The following is a 21,429-nucleotide window of genomic DNA, read 5'->3' as shown; positions in this document are numbered from 1 at the left end:
CAAAAGAGCTACTGATTCATGTGTCATGAAAAGTACTTTTTCACAGTTTCCACAACCAGACTAACAAACTTCAAACCAAATATTCATTTAAGCCAGTGGTTTAATTAATTACTAAGAAATATGAACATGTTTTTTTTTTTAACAAACGTTATACTCAGTGTTTAAAATGTTGTACAAATATATATATATATATATGATACATCCAAGTGATTTGGCCACTCTGAAATATGAAAGGGGAATTCATCTTCCTTTCTTGTACTCCAGGTTCTACTTCATACATGACTCTACAGGTAGAGAAAGTTCTGGAACAGCATGTGCTCATCATTCAGACCTCAACATATGCCAAAAGAAAAATAAGGTAAAAGTGTAAAGCACAGGAATTTCCCTTTAACATGAGATTGTGAGCAAGCTGGAACAGCACCTGCAGCTCGACAGTCAAACAGCTCAAACATTTTAACCCAAAGAGGAGAGCCTCAGTCTTTTGACATTTAATCACAGGTTGTAGCTGTGTTCTGTGAATTTTTTGTCTGCTTTGGAGTTACGAGATACTTCACAGCCCAGGTCAGTAAAGAGTCAGAGATTGTAAACTGACTTAGATCCTGTTGGTTTTTCCCACTCACTTGGTATGAGTAAGAAAACAGCTTTCCATCGCTGTGGACAGTAGGTGTTGTTCTCAGAGCCGCCTCTTTGGTTCGAGCCTGTTGGTGACTGCTGCCCTCTTCTGGATCTGAGCTGTTTTTAGAGTCAAACAGCCACGATGGAGGGCTTCCACTGATATGAGCCTCCTCCTCTAAGATGGTCAGAACTTCCACTAAGGGGTCACTTCTCTTTCTCTTTGCCGTCTCAGCTTTTCTCTTTACAGACTGGATATCCTCCTCAAAAATCTGACCTTCAGGCTCCAACTGTGTTTCCTGTGGTTCGTTGGAGAGCCTGTCTGTGGCAGGAGAGATGTCTGGCTGTGTGGTAAGTTGGTCTGGTGGACTCGCAGAGCTCGAAGCTGAAGCACTGACTGTGATGGAGAGGCCTCTTGAGTTTGGGGGATTCTGGTACGGCACAAGGTCGCTCTGCTCTTCTTTGCTGCTTTTCTCTGACGTCTGCTGGGATTCCTTTGAGCTTTGAACTGGAAGCTGCGTGCTGGTGAAGATGGGGACCTGCTCTTGAGGTTCTAAAGCTTCTGGGGATACATCAGTGGATAAGGAGGTGTCTTCCGGTGCAGGAAAAATGTCCCAAGGGTTGGATAAAGGTTTGATTACACTCTCATTTAACCTTGTGATCATGGTCACATCTAGCTCATTGTCCTCCACACGTTGTTGAAGGTTCTCATTTGCGAAACAACCAACCTTTACAAGTGCTGGATCCTCTATCCGCCACTCTGCATCATCTACAGACCCGGCTGCCTCATTGATTTGTGGTAAATCTCTTGCTTCGTCTTCAGAGGCAGCAAGAAGCCCACTTGGCGTGCTGCTTTCAACATCCTCAGGTGTTTGCAGCTGCTGAGCGTGATCCTCTGGGATAACAAGACAACTTATAGGCACAGTGAAACATTTCTCTCCCCTAAATCTGACCCTGTCGACATCCCAGCCAGTTGAAATAAATGTGTCTTGGTGGATCCGGGGAGGGATGGAAGTTGAGGTGGAAGGTTGAGGATTCACACGATGGCTCTTCACCGTCATAAGCCTCTCTCTAATTTCCTCCAGCACAGCCTGCAGATGGTCATGTTCCCACTCCCCAAGCAGCTCTGTTAGGTTAAATTCACACTGACTCTGCGAGTCCTGGCTCTCCTGACCCAGCAAGGCCCTCCATGCCACACAGATCTTCTGCCTGACTGAGGTCAATGTTGTGCAGCAAGGGGTGGCATCTTTCACTGGACCTGCAACAGTTGTAGCCAGCTCTCCTACTGTTAAAAAGAATCTGCATTTAGTCTGCTCAGGGGCCATGTAAAACTGCAGCTGGTAGTCCCGAATGAACACTGTGGCATTGAGCAGACTATTGAAACTCTCCCGTTCCTCCTTCTCTTGAAGAAGCTCCCAAGCAGATGAGGTGAGGACGGCAGGGATCTGGATCACCCCATCAGACAGGAAAAGGAGCCCTGAGGGACCATCACAGCCCTCAGCCTGGGACTGTGTCATCTGACCCACACCGATGACATGAGCCTTCAGCCTCCTTCTGGTGCTGCTGCTTCCATCGGGGCTCCCGTAGTTCAGGATCAAACTTTCTATCCATGGAGAGAGTTTATTTTGACCAGCTCGGGACATCTTTGTCGTATCTCTGTTGTATTCCGTCAGGCAAAAATGGATGATGGTGGTTCCCCCTGCACAGCATCAAAGCTAAAATTCAAAGAGAGAAGTTACAATCTTAGTACCTTAAGGGGCTAAGCGCGAAAACCTGGGTCGAATGGTTGCCTTCAGTTTTAAAGCACTTTGCCTCTTTGCTAGACTAGCATAGCATAGCCTAATGATAGCATGGATATCAGATTACCTTCATGCAGCCCATGAACATGTTGGTGTTCGCGTTTGTTCAAAGTTATGGCGGTGACAGTTGTTTCAAGTTTCCGACTGAGAAGAGTGAAAAGGCGGAAACGGTATATCCTTCAAATTAAAAGCCCAAATGGTCCTCGACAGTCCGCTCATAAACAGAACATATTTTTTACGCGTAACTATTTAGTGTTGAAGAAATATGACGAGCTATATTAACTTATCATTAATACATAGACGTACACCACAAATTAATTATACTCATTACTTGAAAAAATATAAAACGGATATGCTTTTGGTAGTACTTTCGTCCACTTCACACTAGCGATCTAGGCTTGGTTCCACTTCGTTTTTATTCTCACCTATATAAACAGTTTTAATTTCCAAATGATGACCAGTAACAACAAGTTGTTATATTCTCCTCTGTATCAAAATAAAACACAGAAACTCTGTTAATCAGAGTGGGTCATTATCTGTTTCTAAGAAATTAATATACTATTCTGTTTGCAGTCAAGATACGTGCAATCATATCGGAACGCTGTTACTGTGCACACTTTCCGCCTAACTGATGATGCGTTCAGGTACAAGCTGAATTCTACATTGCGTCCGGCACATATGATTTTTTTCACATGTACAAAATCAAGAAATTTTAAAAAAAGTGTACTTTTGACACCGCAGTTACATTGGTTTTGTATATCAGAACAGAATCTTTGCATCTTGACTTGTCTGTCATTATTTTGAGTTTGATATTTATCGCATTCTTATAACTGTAATGACGGACATGTGTATTTACGATATTGTGTATGAACCTGAACGCACGTCTTCACGTCCACTTACAACATTCTCGCATGGAGTGATTCATGTTGTTCTAAATGCAGCTGGTATAGCCGTGCCCTAAAGAAAGCCAAAGCCCATATCGTCCTTTGAAGGTAAGTCACCTAAAAAGATTATTAAACTAAATATCTGGGTTGAAAAACATGACGTAACAAGTTATAACCCTTGTAAACACGCACTGCAGAGCTGACGCCTACATTCATTGTTTTTGTAGCTTTACCCAGTTACCTGATATATGAATGACCAAACTAGATTTAAATGAGCAGATTAACCTTTCTCCTGCTGAGCTGTCAATAACTTTGCTTTCGACAATTTATCGTCTTTGTGAAAGATACTGTCAGTTTACGACGGTTGACTTGCTAATAGCCTTTAGGCTCTAACCTTACAGTCTTCTCAGAGAGCTTCTTCAAACTTCATGTTGGAACTTGCCAGTTTAAGGATATTAGACTAAAAGTAAGCTACGTTCCCCTCAATATTCAAGCGACTGGCAACTCTACTCAAAGGATCCATTAACAGTTTGACTTTTGCTTTTATCAACTCTGGTCATTTCTGCTCTCGTTGGTAAGTCTCAGTAAATTACTAAATGAAAAAGTGTCACACTAGATGTTGGGGCCAAGATTTATCAACATAAGGTTTGTGTCTGGTGTTATTGCAAACTGTACTTAAGAATTTCTCTTCTACATTTATGCTCACTTCAATGTAGACATGCCCCTCTCTGGATCAAGTGAACCTGGTTCCAAGGTTTCGGACCCTCAGCATTCCAAGAAACTCCTCAGAGTCCTCCGAGCCTTCTGGCAGGAGCAAAGTTTCCATGATGCGGTGCTGGTGGTGGATGGAGAGGAGCTCCCAGTCCAGAAAAACATCCTGGCTGCTGCCAGCCCGTATGTCAGGTCAGGAGATCTGGAAATGATCATTTGCCCATTCCTAGAGCACAGGATCAAGCACACCAGCCCAGATATTAACTGACCATGCTATCACAGGCCTATTTTTATTAAGCTTCGATAAAGTTAACACAACAGGTTCCTCTGTTTTCCCAATCATTAAACAGAAACACATATTCTTTAATGTTCAAGCTTTGTATGTCATCTTTATCAATGTTGTAATTTTAGGACCAAGCTGAACTACAATCCACCAAAGGAAGATGGGTCTACATACAGGATTGAGTTGCAGGGTGTCTCCATGGCTACAATGAAACAGATCTTGGACTACATCTTCAGTGGTGAAGTGAGTTTTAATTAGGACTTCCTGTACTCCAGGGCTTAATTTTTTAAATGCAGAAAGTCTTTATTGTTGCTATTTGTACCATCACCAGCACAAGTGAAAAGTCACAGTGAAGCTACTGAAAGTGTTTTTTTTTTACAGTCCCACATTGTTATTCTAAGTGTCTGAGGTCATCAGAGCTGGGATTGCCCCCTTGACAGCCTTTTTGTTAGGCAAAGAACCTTTTTTAAAACCAGAAACACCTGTTTTAGTGCTGTCTGTCAAGCCACCAGACCGTGTCAGCAAACTTTTACCTTTGCAGAACCCGGGAGTTGCTGGTCTGCTGCAGCCTGATCAGGTGATAGTGTATTGCTTTGGTGTTTCAAACAAACGCATAGGTCGTGGTCAAAAGTAGACCAGCAACTTTGGTGTTCTGTGGTGCAACATTTTCTCAGTTTAGATGTGTTAAAGAGAAAAGAATAGAATAGAACTTTATTTGTCATTGCAACCAGTGCAACGAAATTGCAAAGAGAGTGATTCAGTGGCTGTTTTAAGTAGTAGGGTTCTTCCCTGCTCTCTCTCATGACATGATGACTGTCTTGAAGCTTCTCTTTGAGGTGATCTGCAGAAGTCATCACTATTTTTTTAAGTCTAACTGCATAACATATCTAACCTAGGGGCTTAGGTTTCAAAATACCATAAATACCTTTGGGAAAAAAAGCAGTTTTTAGCTTTTAAAACTCCAGATTTAATTCTTTACTGATCTAATCATCTTGTTGACAAAATTCACTCAGCCACATTTTCTCCACATTCTGTGTTTTTCTGTCCACACACAGATCACTTTGAGTGAAGACACCATTCAGGACATGGTGCAGGCATCTGACATGCTCCTCATGATAGACCTCAAGTCTTTGTGCTGCCAGTTCTTAGAGAGCTGCATCACTGCAGAGAACTGCATCGGCATCAGGCTCTTCTCTCTGCACTATTGCCTCTACCACGTCCACTATGCTGCCACGGAGTTCCTGCAGACACACTTTAGTGATGTGGCACGGACTGAGGAGTTCAGGGAGCTGCCTCCAGACCGGCTCTGTGAGGTGCTGGCTATGGAGAAGCTGAACGTGGGCAATGAGAAGCACGTGCTGGAGGCCGTGGTGCGATGGTTGGCTCATGACCCTGAGGATCGCAGGGTAAGTTATGCTTCCTTTTGATTTCAGAGTGAAGATAAGAATCTGAAAAAGGGAAATAGATAAAAAAAAAAGATTTATGTGTTTACACAACATTTTTTGTCTTATAATTAACCTAATAACTTGTATCTGTGAGGAAAACAGGGAAAAAAACAGTTTGGCATTTCATAGAGTATTATGAAAAAACAATATTAAAGAAAATTAATATTCATTAAACAGAGGAATAGTTTGAATAATGAAAAAGTAAACAGAAATAAAGAATTTATATCAAGGCTGAAGGGGCTGCAAATTTGTGTCTGTTCCAAAAATATAACCCACATAATGAGTGTAATGCCACCTGTAACTTCAGGTCCACATGAAGGAAGTGATGTCAGCGGTGTGGCTGCAGGGCCTGGACCAGAGCTACCTAAGCGAGCAGGTAAAGAATTTGAACAGTGCACTGACTCAGTAACACATTGTGAAGTCCAGTCTTTAAATCTGCTGCTCTAATGAAGCAAAAACTCTGCTGGCTGTCTCACTTGCTAACCTCATTGTGTGCCGTATGGTATCCCATCAGGCCATGGGAGAGCCCCTAATGAGGGAGGTGATCAGAGATTACTGTCAGTCAGTGCTGAGCGATGGTCAGCTGCAGGGGGAGGCTCTGCTAGCCGCCTTCAAACCCAGAGGTTACTCAGAGTGCATCGTTATCGCCGGAGGAGAGGATCGCAAGTGAGTCACAAACTTATGTTTGGATTACGTGAAACTGTTTACTGCAAAGATTTCTGCTGTGTGTCTCTGAAGAGCTTTTAAGTTCAATCATGACCTTCACCCTACTGAAGTTTTGCAGCAAACACTTTGCAATTTAATGCAACAGTGGGGACATTTTCAGATATTAAAGCATCAGCTGCTTCAGTTTTTAATCTATCAGATCATGTGTTTAGGGTTCATCTTCATTAGTGTCTGAAGACCGTTAAAGACTCCACAGTGACTGCGGAAAAAAAAAACATATTTAACAGTGAAACGTTGTCACAGTCAGAGGAAAAGATTGAACTACTTCTAAGTTAACTCACATCCTGCCTTGTTTGTTTGCTTGCTTTTGTTTTTTTGTGCTGGACAGAACCAAGAAGCCGACTGCTGCCACACGCTGCATGTGTCCACTTTACGACTCTAACAGACAGGCTTGGATTGAGCTGCAACCAATGAGTGTTGCTCGCATCTGCCATGGGGTGGTCGCTGCTGGTGAGTGAAAATATGCATCTACATCCACTACAGCTACACTGCAAAAACTGAAATCTTATCAAGTGTTTTTGTCTTATATCCAGTAGAAAATTCCTTTTTACACTCAATATGAGCCAAATTCACATGACCAATCCAGAAAAATGTCTTGTTTAAAGTTATTTAAGGACAAAAATGAGGTCTGAATTGCTTGTAACAAATGAAAAAAATCTGCCAATGGAACAAGAGAAAATTTACTTGTATTAAGACATTGTTCTAGTCTCAAGGAAATTTTCAAGCAATTTTTTCTTGTTCCATTGGCAGATTTTTTTACTGGTTACAAGCGATTCACACCTCATTTTTGTACTCTGATAACTTGAAACAAGACATTTTTCTGGATTGATAAGTTGAAAGTGGCTCATATCGAGTATAATAAGACAATTTTTGCTTAAAAAAAGACAAAAACACATGATAAGATTTCAGTTTTTGCAGTGTACTCTAGTTTATTCCTCTGTTATCAAGAGCTAATGGGTCATTCTGATTAAACTACCGTAATTTTAGTGAATCTGGGACAGTTTGTAGAATATTGATAAGAACGGATGTCTATTATAATTATTTCAACCCTTTACAAATGTTAATACTATTTCCTTTTTAATCACGTCAAAGTGATTTGCAATCCATCATGTTCTGTTTTAACAACACTTTTTACATTTTTGCTGGAAGAAGTTTTGATTTTTCTCAGGTGATCCAGATAGCTCTGTTGATCCAAAAATATGTAATATGTATTTTCTTCAGTTTAGAAATACTTGAAAATCTCTTCAGAGTGTCCTCATGTGTCACAATTGAAAACAGCTTGTCCAGAAACTGTGTGAGGCAGTATTAACATTTGGTTTCCTGTCTGTTAGAGGGTTTTCTGTTTGTGATGGGTGGCATGGATGAACACAAAACAGTTCTGGACAGTGGAGAGAAATATGACCCCGACAACAACACATGGAGTCTGATCGCACCCATGCTACAGGTAAATCCACCGTCCTCCTCGTCACTCTGGATCAAAGAGACACCATCAGTTTAGTTTTTTGTTGAATCAACAAAAAAAGAGGGTTTGAAAATCTTTCTTCTGCTGTTTAAATGATTTTTAAGTAGGTTAAGTCATCAGTCCATCACATGAAGCATGTTTCTGCAGCCATGTTGCAAAAACATATGCTGACATTTTAATATTTCACATCATGACCACTTGGTGTCAGCACTGTAACACTCTCAAGGTACCACAAAAACAGTATGAAGGACATTTAAAGAAGAATCTGCATAAACAGTCCATTTATCTATTAGAAGGCTGAGTTAAAACAATGTGAAGCTTCAATAAGTTTATAGGTTGGATTAAAAAGTGACACTTTGGGGCAGTCACTCCTGGTTCAGCTCCAAGACCAGTTGCTGCATGCAGTCCCTCACTCTCTGCTCCCTACATCTCCTGTCTTTCTTTAGCCATCCCACCGATAAGGAAAAAGCTTCACCAAATAAAAGGAATTCATGAAAAGCAGAAGAATAAAAAGGAAAAAAAATGTGTACATATAAAAGAAAAAAATCACATTACATGGAATAAAGATATTAGACAGGGCTGAATGTGAAACAAGTTCAATGAGAGGTTAAATGTTGTTAAACATTTTCCAATATTCCCCAAAACTTATTTAACTTAGTATTTTTGCATTTAATTGAGTTTAAAGATGTATTCTGCTTATTGTTCTCACAGTATTTCTCTGTTCCTTTCTTGTTCATAGCAGCTCAATGATGGGAAAACAAATTACACAAGTTTTAAAAACTATCAAATGTTGAGTTAAAATGTCAATTTTTTCCAGGATATCACATTTTTGTTATGTAATGTGAGACCATTTGAAGTGCAGCTCCAAACACTGTCACTGATAAATGCAAAACAAGATAAAAACAGAGAGATTTAGAACCTAACTGCTGAAACATTATTATTAAAGATATATTTCTACAAAGGGTGAACATGTATTTGAACACTGCTTTACGTTGACCTTTTTTCTGGATGTTTGTAGGCTCGTCAGAACTTTGGTGTGGTGGAGCTGGACGGTCTGATCTATGTGCTCGGAGGAGAAACTGAAGACCTGGAGCTGACCTCTGTGGAAGTGTTTGACCCTCACTCCAACTCCTGGAAACTGACAACAAGTATGACCATGATCCGCAAGGTAACGCTCAAACAAGTTTTGTGTTCACAGAACAGCACGATGTGATGATAAACTCCTTGCTGAGTTAACGCTCACAGGAAAATGCACGAGCATCACCTCTGACTGGGTTATGATTTGTAGTTTCTGGCAAAGGGAGCTTCCCAATGGAGCTATGAAAACTGATAAGTGGACCAAGGAAAATTAGTTCGCAAATGTATTTGGATTCTACAAACTGTTTTGATGATTTTTCACAGAAAACTGTTGAATGTCAAACATTTAATGATTGAAGATTCTTGAAAGTTAGGATTTTGTGCTGTTAATCATTTTGTCAGATTGTTAAGAAATGCTGTCCTGACAGAAGAAAGAGTTGTAATTAGAAGTTTTACCACCTTCACATGTTTTCTTGACACAATCCTTAATTGATTAACTACAGAAAACATCTTATTAATCAATAATAAAAAATATGATTAAGCTAGAGTACTACAGATTGATGAATCTCCTCCTTGAAGCCTGAACAAAGGAGATGTAGAGGACCTGAATTGTGTGAAGAAAAGGTTGAAGAGGCTTCAGATCACTTACATTAACTGAACAGTTTCTGCCTCCTTATCTGGTCATATCTGGTCTTTTGTTTTGCTGAGGACAGTGTTACATAAAATACACACATTTTAACTCTAAAACCCTCCAGAGGAATCATCTGGCAGAACTTTGACCACATAATTCATTTTCCACAGCGAACTTCTCCCCACATCCTGTCACTGCTAAAAAACTGTGTTTATTTAAAGTTGGGTCTGTTGTGTGTGTGTTTCAGGTGGGGTGCTACGCCACCATGAATAAGAAGATCTATGCCATGGGTGGGGGCTCCTATGGGAAACTGTTTGACTCTGTTGAATGCTTTGATCCCAAAACGCAGCAATGGACGGGCCTGTGTCCTCTGAAAGAGAGGAGGTAAACACGACATGTCGCTGTGTTAGCTTTGTGGTCGGAGCAAAACAAAAGAGAGGAACTTGAACCTTCCCATGCTCTCTTTTTATTGTCTCATCTTCTCTTTTTTTTCTTCATTTCAGACACTGATGTCACTTTATACATTATAAACTCAATGTTTAATACCAAACATTGTTTTTGTCTGTTCTGCTAACATGAAGCCGAACAAGGCTTCCTGGTAACTGTTAGTTTGACCTTCCTCACCACGGTCGTACTGACACCCAAACGCTGCTACAGAGTTGGTGGTTACACAATGTGAAGTCATATCTTAAACACCGCTCATGCAAAACCTGTGAGTTTCAGAGATAAATAAACATTTAACACTTTTATACATCTTTTTATTGGTTCATGCATCAGCAGCCCTGGTCACATGAGCTTGGTGAAAAACCACAAACTTCTCGTAGTAGATGACCCACTTTTCCCCTCCACCTCAGCTGCATTTTAAGCAGAAAAGCGTTGCTGCTGAACCCTTAAAGGCTGGATGAGATTATAAAGATGCATACCGGAGTAAACAACATCTCTTTCTTAAGATGCACTGAAGTAATATTGCACGTAGCAGTTAACTTAGTAGGTAAGAAGGGGAAGTAGCTTAAAAGTAAGGCTGCCATTCTCATGACTTTTCAGCAACAGGTACTCAGGCCTTCAAGCACACACAAGTCTAGTTTTCATTTCAATACTTGGAGTTTATACTGTTATCTACTTTGGAAAATGTTTATTATAGTAAGAAGTCATTGTAACTGCCATTTCTTGATGAACTTCTACACAGTCAGGCTTCTTTCTGCAGCCAGAGGAGTTTTTTTTTTTACTGCTTGCTGCCAGAAGAACAAAGCTTGATCATTCTCTGTTAATTTTCTGTCCAGGTTTGGCTCGGTGGCCTGTGGCGTTGGCCAGGAGCTCTATGTGTTTGGTGGAGTTAGGAGCCAAGAGAATGAAAACCCCGAGCAAAGACAAATGATGACCTGCAAGTCCGAGTTCTACCACGACGAGATGAGGAGGTGAGTGTGAAAATACCTGCAGCTTTTGAAGGATGTTTTCAAACAGCAGCTCTGTTATTGTTGGTTTCATTACTACTATTTTCTGTGTTTACCCCCTTTAAATCTTGACGCTGGAAACAGCAGCTCATACAGCATCTCACCACAGAGGCCATTTGATGGCTAATTTTGGTGCTTTACCCACAGCCCATGATCTTTATTAGCTTCATTAGAGGCCCTGAAAGAGTTTTTATCTTCATTGGCTTCAGACCAGGTACCAGAGAGTGACCTCTAATTTTTGAGGGCAATCCTGACAAGATTCAGAAAACTGAGTTTCTGTTAACAGATTTAACTGAGGTCAGGGAATATCCCCTTACTGTTCTCAATGAGCCCACTTTTTGGTTTCTATTTCTACCAAAATTTGGTTCCCATGTTTAATTTGTTGAAACCAAATTACACAGAAGAACAATAATATGTTCAACCATTTCAAACATTATTCTAACAAGAGTCAAACATCTGTACAGATCCCTGTCAATGATCTGTCGATGATCTGTCACATGCTAATAAGGGAAATTCTGGACTATTACTGTGTGGACGTTATTTTTGGACGCTTGCAGAATCTGCAAAATCTCCACACAGTCAATATGACCAGTGGCTTTCAAGAGCTGATTCTTGTGAAAACAAAAAAAAAGGTCTAAAAAAATTACCCTTGCTTTCCAGAGCAGGTAACTTTTTATACCTTAGCCACTTGAGTGGCAGGAGCCTTTACTGCTACCCTGAGGCATGTCCACTTTAGTTTCAAAAAATACTTCCAGTACCCACAGATCTGTGGTTGATGCTCCATTTATTTAACGATGCAGATTCCACAACTCTTTGAAGCAGCTCATGGTTCACTAGCAAAACATAAAAATCCAAAAGGTTAAGTTTTAGCTTCCACATCACACAGTCAAAAAAAAATTGCGTAAAGCCCTTCTCAACCTAAACGTAACAAAAGGACTGACCCACACACCTGCACTGACTGACCTGATAAATAAAAACTCCACCTATAACCAAGTGTTTGCCACACAGAACGAGATACTATAAGATAACATAAACAACCTGTTTGATTATTTTAATATCAATACATAGAATAGAATAGAATAGAATAGAATAGAATAGAATAGAATAGAATAGAATAGAATAGAATAGAATAGAATAGAAAATACTTTATTTATTCCAGAGGGGAAATTCAGGAGTCACAGCAGGAATCAAGAAAACAAAAGTAAGAAAGTGTATAGAAAGTGCAAAAAGGTCCATAAGAAAATAGATGATGACAGCTTGTCCATCATTGTCCAGTTCAGCCAGCCTCCACCTCCACAGGGTCCAGGACTGAGCTTCTTCAGTCATGCTCCATCTCTGTCTCCTAGATCCTGTCTGCTCACAGCATGTGGCATTCATCTCCAGAATGATGCTACTCTGCCCTCTGGTATTCCCTCTGTTGCTGGGTTAGCACAGCTAGCTCGTCCATCTTATTGGAGATAGATCTTACGTTCCCAATAACGATGGATGGAAGGACAGGTCCATGTCGTCACTTCTTAGCTCACACCTGAGAACCAGCACGTCGTCCTCACCTCCTTCTCCTCACCATGTGGGGAGACATCAGGCCTTGCACCAGTTAGCATTGACATGCTACAGGCTGGAAACAGCTGAGTTCATATGTAAACAATGCAGCCATGGTTACATGTAGGATCTCCAGACAAACACAGGAGAAAAAGTTGTAAAAATATCACTGAAGACACAAAAAGTTTGTTCAGAAAAAAATCCCTCTTCCTGAAGATTGGTCCGGCTTCATATTCACAGAGAGAACACTTAAGGAACACCTGCAGAGAGTTTCTACATTTTGACTCAAGCGGTGCTCAAACTCTGAGAGGAACTCATATACACACCCTTAATGTAATTAGGGACTCTTATTACATCCAGTTGAAATTCTTATATTATTAATTCTTACATATGTCAATTGTTATCATCATTATTGTCATCATTGTAGTTTTGCCGTATTTTGCATTTCTCAGGAGCAATATGGTCTGCACTAAATAAGGAGACAGTCTCTTCTCACTCAGCCTCTCATGTGTCTGTTGCTGTGAGACGGATCCACTGACAATCTCATGCCCTGCAGAGAAACACAAGCAGATGTTGAGTAGAATTACATCTGTCCAGTAAATGGTTGTAATGCGATCTGTCCATGAAGGAATACTTGTGCTGTTTTTTCATTTGAGAGCAGTTCATGAAACCAGATATTTTTATCAGACAAAAATGGAGACAGGATCAAAGTGACTCAGTCTTGGAAACACTTAAAAATCACATTCCCAACTTAATTTTGTAACATGAGACCTACAGCTGCTACACTTAACCTTCAGTTTCACTTTTTTTAATCACATACTTGTTGTGACTTGGTTTGTTCAGGTGGATGTTCCTGGATGAGCAGAACCTGTGCATTCACACCAGCTCATCCTTTGTTTACGGTGCTGTGCCCATTGGAGCCAGTATCTATGTGGTGGGAGACCTGGATACAGGTCAGTGAAAGAATTCATGAAAGAATTACACGTTTCTAATCCAGAGTGATAAATGTGAATATCTGTGATTCTTGTGTGTACAGGGACAAGCTTCGACTACATCCGCGAGTTTCGGCGCAGCAGCGGGACATGGCACCGCACTCGGCCCATGTTAGCCTCTGATCTCTCCAAAACAGCCTGCGCCACCCTGCGCCTCGCCAACTGTCGCCTGTTCCGCCTTCAGCTGAGCCAGGGCATGTTCAGGATCAGACTATGACTCTAACACTAGCCAGCAGCCCCGGTATCACTCTGTTCTCCTTCACTTTGCACACTGGCTCTGCCTGCCAGCTGTAGGTCTGGGTTTAAAGATTAGATGAACACTGAAGCATTGTAGGTGTTAGACTTTTACGATTAAGGCTGTCCAAGTTAAGACTGGAGACAGAACCACAGTTTATCTAAACATGTTTTTAACATGATGAGTTTTAGGGGATTTTTTTCGTACAAACATAATGTTTTTTAATTTTATGGACATTCTTCATTTTTTTATATTTCCAGGTGATCAGTGGCTTTATAAGGGATTTAACACTTGAAAACTACCACGTTACCACATGAGGGATGCTAATGAAAACACCTTAGAGGAATCATTTTGTTTTTTAGAATTTGAGAAAGTTTTTAGAGGTGAACTTTTTATTTTTATGTTCACAATTAGACCAAATCATCACACTGTAAAAGAGCTTAGTCGAAGAATTGAAGTAACTTCAACAATCAGAGAGCGAAGGGATGACTCATATCTCATACATGAAGAAAATAGTGGTAACAACTCATACACTTTACCTCTTTTGTTTACTGCTGCTTGCCTTAGTATGGACCAGGAGGCAGAGCATCTACATTTTAAGGTAAAGCTTATTCACAGTGCACAGTAGCGCTGGTCTAGCTGTAGGGATGGGAATCGAAAATCAATTCCTGTTGAGAATCAATAAGAAATGGTTCAATCCATTGATATCGTTAGCCTTTGTGCTTAACAATTCCCTTATCAATTCTTTACACTATGCAGAGCTGCAGAACCTTACGTCCACTGGTCTGCCGCGGCTATCTTAGCTTAGCAGATGATAATATTTTACCAATAAAACTGATTCAGGATTTTTATTTTGTAGTTTTACTGAAGAACTAAACTCACAAAGAAATGTACATGACTCTCCTATTCACGCATGCTATAAATTTCCAATAAACAAAATGGTGCTAGCTTGATGCTAGCATGTATGGAAAACTGCATCGATATAGTAGCGGTTAGCATACATCAGTATAACTTTGGCTTCAGAATAGAATTTCAACTTTCAGCACAGAAACATATCACAGCTACTCTTTGTAAGAAATACTGAAAACTCCAAATGTCAAAATACTCACCGGAAAATAAAAGTAAAGTTAGGTGAAGGCTCATGGCTGGCTTCATAACTACGGCAAGGTTCCAAACAACTTAATATAATGCTTTAACCACTTCGAGATACTAGATGGCCTACTTCAGTCAACAATAAATTACAAAACACTACATTGACATCACATGACAAACTATTTTTACTTATTTCTGTATATTTACGTCCAGAGATATCCAGATCCAGTGACCAATTACACATTTATTCACTTATAAACTCAATTTACTGTTGTTGACCTAAAAAAACTGTAAAGCTACTTTTATTTACAGAGAAAATTAACTTTCAAGGAATTGATAAGAGAATTGATAAAGAATTGGGACAGATAAGCAAAATTGATAAGAGCATTGGTATTGAAAAATCTTACCAATACCCATCCCTACAGAGCAGTGAATCTTTAAGAGTGTGCAGCAAGTTGTTGTAAAATATAAATACAAAACCATAAATGCATCTATGGCGCTCAAAAGTTTCAGTGCTGTCATCCGACTGTGTCTTCAAGCAGTTATACCATGTCAATAGCTCTGTCTTTGTGTTTAATTTGGAGCCTTATTGCAAAACAGATAGAGATATATCAGCTGCCTTATTACCAATCACTCCATGCTGTCTCCTGTTTTGGAAAGTTTGTACATATGGAGCGTTTTAAGACTCTGAAATTTGACACAGACATTTGAGAGTGCCCTGCAAGGAAAAACAAAACCAGTTGTTTCATCAAGTGTCAGTGATTACTGTTTTTAAAGCTCCCATGTAAAGGATTCTGAGGCCATGGGAAAAAATTTTGTTGTTAAATCTGGAGCAAACAGGCTTTAATATGATGTTTTTGATGAATGTGTAGATTTTTAGTTCAACAAAACACCTGACTATAACTTTGTAAACAAAAGTTTCCCTTTTTGTGACTCTGAGACACTCAACTGCTTGTTGACTTAACTCAACTTTCAGAAAGGAAACCGTTTTAAGGTGCAGACAGATGATGTGGTTCAACTGACAGGAGCATCTAATAAACGCCCACATGTGTGGATTCAGTGGGTGATCATAGTAACATTTATTATTAATTTTAGGGAAATGTCTGGTTTTGGTTTTGGTTGCCAGAGCTCTCATTTGACTGTCTGATGTTTGGTTGTGTTTTTTTGCAGTCAGTGACAGATGAGAATCACAGAGTAGGAGGATATTAAGTCCCTTGAGGATCCCAGTAAACCTCAGCCCACGCTATGCAACACGATAAAGAAAGAGCAGAAAGTAACTCAAGTTTGAGATAAAAGATACAAAAAAGTCTGTCGTATTTGTGTCCCTAAATGTTTTAAGTGAATGTTTGCACACTTGAGCACCAGCGCTTTACTCAGTAGTCACTTTTTTTTTTATCATGGACTGAGCTGTGTGGGCTCGGCCTGGTCAGAAATAGACCTCTGTGTGAGTGTCACTCTCTTCAGTTGCAGGATGTGTTTGCTGCCTCTGTGACCTCTGACCTGGCTTTCCAGTCAGAACACTTTTGGCATCTCCTGACCCCGTTTGTTCTGAGTGAGTTACAGCTGCTGCTGTCTGTCCTCTGCTCGGGACAGCAGCAGCAGCACAGCAGACACACACGCAGTCTTACTAATCGACTTATGAACACGTCCCAACACTGAGAGGGCTCAAACTGAGGTGTGAACAAGAATCATACAACTGTTAAATTTGAGATTATCTTGTAGCTTAGAGTGAACTGCTGTGTATTTTTATTTTCTGATTCCTCAAGTTAGAAAAAATATGCTTTAGAAGCTGATGGACTGGCTATGTTACACCTTTGTAGGCAAAAGATTTTCAACGTATAATCACACAGTTTAAGATTCTAATTTTATTAAAAAATACAAACATATAATGTTTAATAATAATAAACAGAGAAACAGTATCCTGTCCTACAGGTTAAGCTGGAGGTTAGTCCTCTGTTTAAATGTTAAATCAAACTTACCTGGAACATTTTCACTGATTTAACGATAAACTTTAAACACTCACATGCACTTTTCACCCAGCTTACATCTACTTCATGAGTTTATCAACAATCAAGTGTTCATTGTTGGACTTTGATTTTTCTAAAGTAAAAAGATGCAAGACTCATCAATTGAAGCAACAACAGTATAGCTGAAATTAGAATTACATCATTTTGGAAATATTGTGCTAAAGTAAGCTCCTTGGAGGTCAAAGGGAAGTACGGTGTTTTCAGACGTAGGTCTTGATGACAAATTGATAAATTGAGTTTTGTTGTTACACAAGTGGATTGCTTCCTCTCGCAGTCAGAAGACGGCTAATTTATGCCCAGACAACACAGGGTCTGATCAAAGTTCGTATGAATAAAGTGTTTGTTATATTGGGTCAAATGTAATAATTCCAGACAGAGATAAACATCCCCAAAAAAGTTTTTAATCAAAACCAGCTGTTAAATTGCCAACTTCAGTTTCAGCACAGTTGCTGTTCTATCGCTGCCTTTATTGAATGTGTGACTTATCCAGACTTTGTCTCATGAGGCTCCTCAAATTAGTGGAAGTCAGTCCTTGTTTTGGATTTCAGGCCTCTTGTTTATTTTTACTGAGCAGATCTCTTCTATAGAGCTAACTTAACCAGCGCTGTCATGGCAGCCAATTTTTTTTTTTTTTTTACCCCAAGACTCCTCACCCTTATTTAACTAATTTGGTCACTGTATCCTAAAAATATTGGCCTGATTGTTTTCCTAAAGGTCAGACCATCAGGAGCTTTAATGCTCCACTGACTGCTTTGTCAATTATTTTACACTTTGTCGTAGAGTGATTCTATAATTAGGGGTACATCTCATGTCCATTGGATATTCTTATGAATTGGACTAAATATAAATTCAAAGCAATGACCAATTTTACAGTGGGTCATTTGGTGATATTTCACTTTCATTCAATACAGAAAGTGATTTGATTCCATAATTTATTGAAGTAAAAATGCAAATCATGTGTTGGACTTTGCAGTTTTTGTTCAGTTCCATATTTCAAATGTCAAGTTCGCTAGAATACATATTTGTGTTTATAATTTTCTAGAGCTGAAACGATTCCTCGAATGATTCGAGGTACTCGATTACAAAAAATACTCAAGTAATTTTCTCGGCCTCGAGGAATCGTTTAATTTTAAAAAAGATCAAAGAGTGGTATTTCAAATAGAGCTGAGGCCATATTAAGAGAGTTTTCAGACCCCTCAAGCTACCTCTTATACAAAATAGCAACTAGCAACAAAGCTAGCTTCTTTTCTGGAGTTTAGAGACTAATGGGTCATTCTATGAAACGGGTGCCATTTGGGTCCGCAACATTTGATGAGATGTACAAGGCACAAAAAATGTGTTAAAGTGTTTTTACAAATTTTGGAGCTATTAAAGCAAGTGCTCTTATTGACATGCTGTATCTGAAAATTCTATTTCTTGAAGAGAAAAATGTTCATTTGAAAAATAACTGCTCTTTAACTAAACAAAATGTATTTTATCTGATTACTCAATTAATCGATGGGATTTTCAGTAGAATACTCGAATACTGAAATACTCGATAGCTGCAGCCCTATAATTTTCAGTGTTAATTGTTTAAAATAATCTTTAAAACATGACAAAGGTGTTTCAAAAATATTGTAATTATTTATATTGATAAAATAATTCCCTTGGTGTTTGTCTGAGAAATCTATGTCAATCATGTTACCCATTGAAAAAAATGGCCTATAAATCAGCAATGGTTTCCTCCAAAGTCACATGACTTAAATCAATTGAAATCGCAGCCTTTGTGGTTGTAACCATGAAGAACATGTGGCCTGTTTTAACTCCTTCTCGTCAATATTTCATCAAAATGATTCTCTGTACATGATGCGCTTTAATTATTCATCAACTGTGTTCCCAACATTTTTCTGGTCTTCTTACTGTAGATGTTAAAAAAACAAACTATGAAGAAAATGCACAGAAATATGAGGTGATCGATGTCAGGTGGTGCCATGTTCAAGGTCTGCAGTTAGCACAAGGGCCAAAAAATTGAGAAAATGTCAACTGTGTTACCTGAATAACTCTAAATTCTGTATAATATGGATTTATGCTGTAAAAATAGTCACAACTTTTGTCCAAAACACAGTTGACAAAATTATGCTCCAAATTTTTTTACATTAATATGTAAGAATTCATTTGCGCTTAAGCTTGCCAACTTATAAAGTTAGTACATTCCAGGTTTATATCATTTGCTGTCAAACAGAATATGAAACAAAAAGCATATATTTTTTTCCATTTTTTTGTTTACTTGAAATGGACCCCTAATTAAAGAATCACTCTTGAGTGTAAACAGAAGCTCAGTTGGATGTAAGTGATGAAAAAGGGCTTCAAAACTGTCTGTTTACAGGTACCCAGTAGAGTTTTTAATTTCCCTCCTCCTTAGCGCTCTACCCAAGCATTGGAGCAATTTGATTTTTTTTGTAAATGCTCTTGTAAAGCAGCAAAGTATCACTCAAACCACATTAGTTATTATGGGGAAAAAAAGCTGTTAAATACATTTAACCAGCAGCATGAGCTGTCACGAGTGAAGAGATGTGATCTGTGACAGGAACCATCCTCCAAAAATGACTGTGGGTAAAAATCCTCCCCTGTTGTTTGGTTTTTAAAGCTTTGTTTCTGTTTATTGTGTAACTAAAGTAACACTGTCTGCAGCTGAGCTCATACAACAGGTTAACTTCAGTTATTCTTCAGTAATGCTGTACAAAAAGCTAAGACAAGGCTTTATGTGGATTAAAAGAAACTATATGTCTGTGATATACAGTGTTATAAAATGTAAAAGTCATTATAGCGACAAAGTTACACTTCAATTTAAAGGTTCATGTCAAAAAAAAAAATCTCACAGAGTTGACACTGCTATGACTCACAGGCTGAAATAAAGGATTTCCTGAAGTCTTCTGAGTCCACAGGACTGATCAGCTGAGGCCTGACTGTGAATAACATGCTTCCTGATTTCTGCACAGACACTTAACATTCCACCGCATCTCATCATTTACAGTAAAAACTGCTTTTAGCTTTCTGAGCCACTCTGAACTGTAAACAACATTTATTCTCACTGGTAAACATCTCATGGCCATCTGTGTGATGATTTATGGAACAAGAAGAAATAAAGAGAGGGGGAAACACTGAACTGTCTAAAGTGAAAGTAACCATCAAGCTTGAACCAAAGTTGTGAAAGAAGTGGAGTCAAACTACAGTTTCAGTTTGTACTTTTCTTACTGCTGCATGAGGAAGTTTTGTAACATGTTGCCTGTAAGTGTCATTCATTTACGTCAAAGGAATTAAAACACATGAACAGTCAACTGTGTGTCTCAACTTGTTTTACTTTTTGTTTGAAGCATGCTTTGATTGTTGTTCAAGCTCATACGCCAAAGTCTGAGGTTTGGTTTTCACTCTGTTAACTGCTTTAGGGCTGATTTATGTGGAACAGATTTTACAAGATAAACATAAAGAAAACAGTGAGAGAAGAAAGCACATGAACAGCCACCAAACGGCAAATAAAGACTCTTTGCTCTGAGGTCACACAGGTGTTTGAAGTCTCGCTGTCTGTAATGAGTTAAAGCAAAGCTCAACGCTCAGTCGTCCTCAGTTTGAGGAAGGCTTTATGCTGAAATGCATCTATTTGGTCTGTTTGCCCAGATTAAAAGTTGTCTCAGGACATTTAGTGTCCTGATTTTCACCTGATGCTAATTTTTTCTGCCCAAAAGAAAGCATGAATATCCACAAGAGACTTCAACAAACCAACTCTTTTTTAATTTATTTATTCCTTATGTTTATACTGTTAGTGTTTCCTGTTCTGACACGGACTTAACTAAAATGATAATCTCACTCACAAACTGCCGTTTTTATATGATTTTTTTTAAACTGTGAACATGTTACAACTGTGTTTACTGAGTGTCCAGTGTGCTGTGTTTTTATGTGTTGGTTAGGAAACATCTCGATGAGAGACTAACAAAACAGGATTACACTGAATGACCAGGATGGAGGTAATTTGGTTACAGGAACAGACTAACCTGGGCCCCGTGACTAATGTGTGTGTGGGGGAAGAGGTCAGTAACGGTGCACAGTCAAAACCGGTTCAGGCTCAAAGGCATTAAACTTATTCGTTCATTTGTTTATGAGCGGGAAAAGAGAACAACAACAAGTAACAACGTAAAGTAAAGGTAGAAATGACTAATGGGATGTTATCACCATGTTTTTCTGTTTCCTCTTTCACACTGTTTGCACGTTTGTCATTTTGCTGAGTTTATCTCATACGGAAACAGTACCAAAGAGGACCAGTGCCACCAGGGAAAATAATTGGAGGCCCGGCCAAAAAAATAAATAATTGTGCATGCTCTGCATAAGCACAATTGCCTGACTTTGAAGTCATAAATCTGTTTTTTTCTTTCTTGTTTTCTTAATACAGTGGGGAAAATAAGTATTGAACTTGTCAACTTTTCTCTCAT

The 21,429-nt window shown here is 39.2% G+C and overlaps 2 protein-coding genes across 2 annotated transcripts; one reads left to right on the top strand and one right to left on the bottom strand.

The window, feature by feature from the left end:
• Window positions 1-2,554, bottom strand: acd (ACD shelterin complex subunit and telomerase recruitment factor). The gene is made up of 2 exons (XM_074677732.1): window positions 2,479-2,554; window positions 1-2,327 (listed from the first exon to the last, which is right to left on the bottom strand). The coding sequence occupies exon 2, from the start codon at window positions 2,253-2,255 to the stop codon at window positions 489-491; it is 1,767 nt and encodes a 588-aa protein (XP_074533833.1). The 5' UTR covers window positions 2,256-2,327; window positions 2,479-2,554; the 3' UTR covers window positions 1-488.
• Window positions 2,555-3,290: 736 nt separating this feature from the next.
• gan (gigaxonin) lies at window positions 3,291-20,283 on the top strand. Its single transcript, XM_074677832.1, has 13 exons — window positions 3,291-3,403; window positions 4,012-4,198; window positions 4,418-4,532; window positions 5,345-5,695; window positions 6,042-6,110; window positions 6,249-6,400; window positions 6,789-6,910; window positions 7,792-7,904; window positions 8,941-9,090; window positions 9,878-10,014; window positions 10,911-11,045; window positions 13,464-13,573; window positions 13,657-20,283. The coding sequence occupies exons 2-13, from the start codon at window positions 4,014-4,016 to the stop codon at window positions 13,827-13,829; spliced, it is 1,812 nt and encodes a 603-aa protein (XP_074533933.1). The 5' UTR covers window positions 3,291-3,403; window positions 4,012-4,013; the 3' UTR covers window positions 13,830-20,283.
• The last annotated feature ends 1,146 nt before the right edge of the window (window positions 20,284-21,429 follow it).

Source organism: Halichoeres trimaculatus, unplaced genomic scaffold (assembly GCF_033239565.1).
Source record: "Halichoeres trimaculatus isolate MK-OKI-2021-1 unplaced genomic scaffold, fHalTri1.1 fHalTri1_scaffold_10, whole genome shotgun sequence".
Lineage (NCBI taxonomy): Eukaryota > Metazoa > Chordata > Actinopteri > Labriformes > Labridae > Halichoeres > Halichoeres trimaculatus.
Note: the sequence above shows the minus strand (reverse complement) of the source record. Positions and strands in the feature narration are given on the sequence as shown.

What these genes read in the sequence shown, in the direction of transcription:
- acd (XM_074677732.1), bottom strand. Translation starts at nt 2,255, where the DNA reads ATGTCCCGAGCTGGTCAAAATAAACTCTCTCCATGGATAGAAAGTTTG.
- gan (XM_074677832.1), top strand. Translation starts at nt 4,014, where the DNA reads ATGCCCCTCTCTGGATCAAGTGAACCTGGTTCCAAGGTTTCGGACCCT. An exon ending in GCTGCCAGCCCGTATGTCAG is followed by an intron (nt 4,199 to 4,417) that starts GTCAGGAGATCT and finishes TTGTAATTTTAG; the next exon opens with GACCAAGCTGAACTACAATC. An exon ending in TGTCCTCTGAAAGAGAGGAG is followed by an intron (nt 10,015 to 10,910) that starts GTAAACACGACA and finishes TTTTCTGTCCAG; the next exon opens with GTTTGGCTCGGTGGCCTGTG.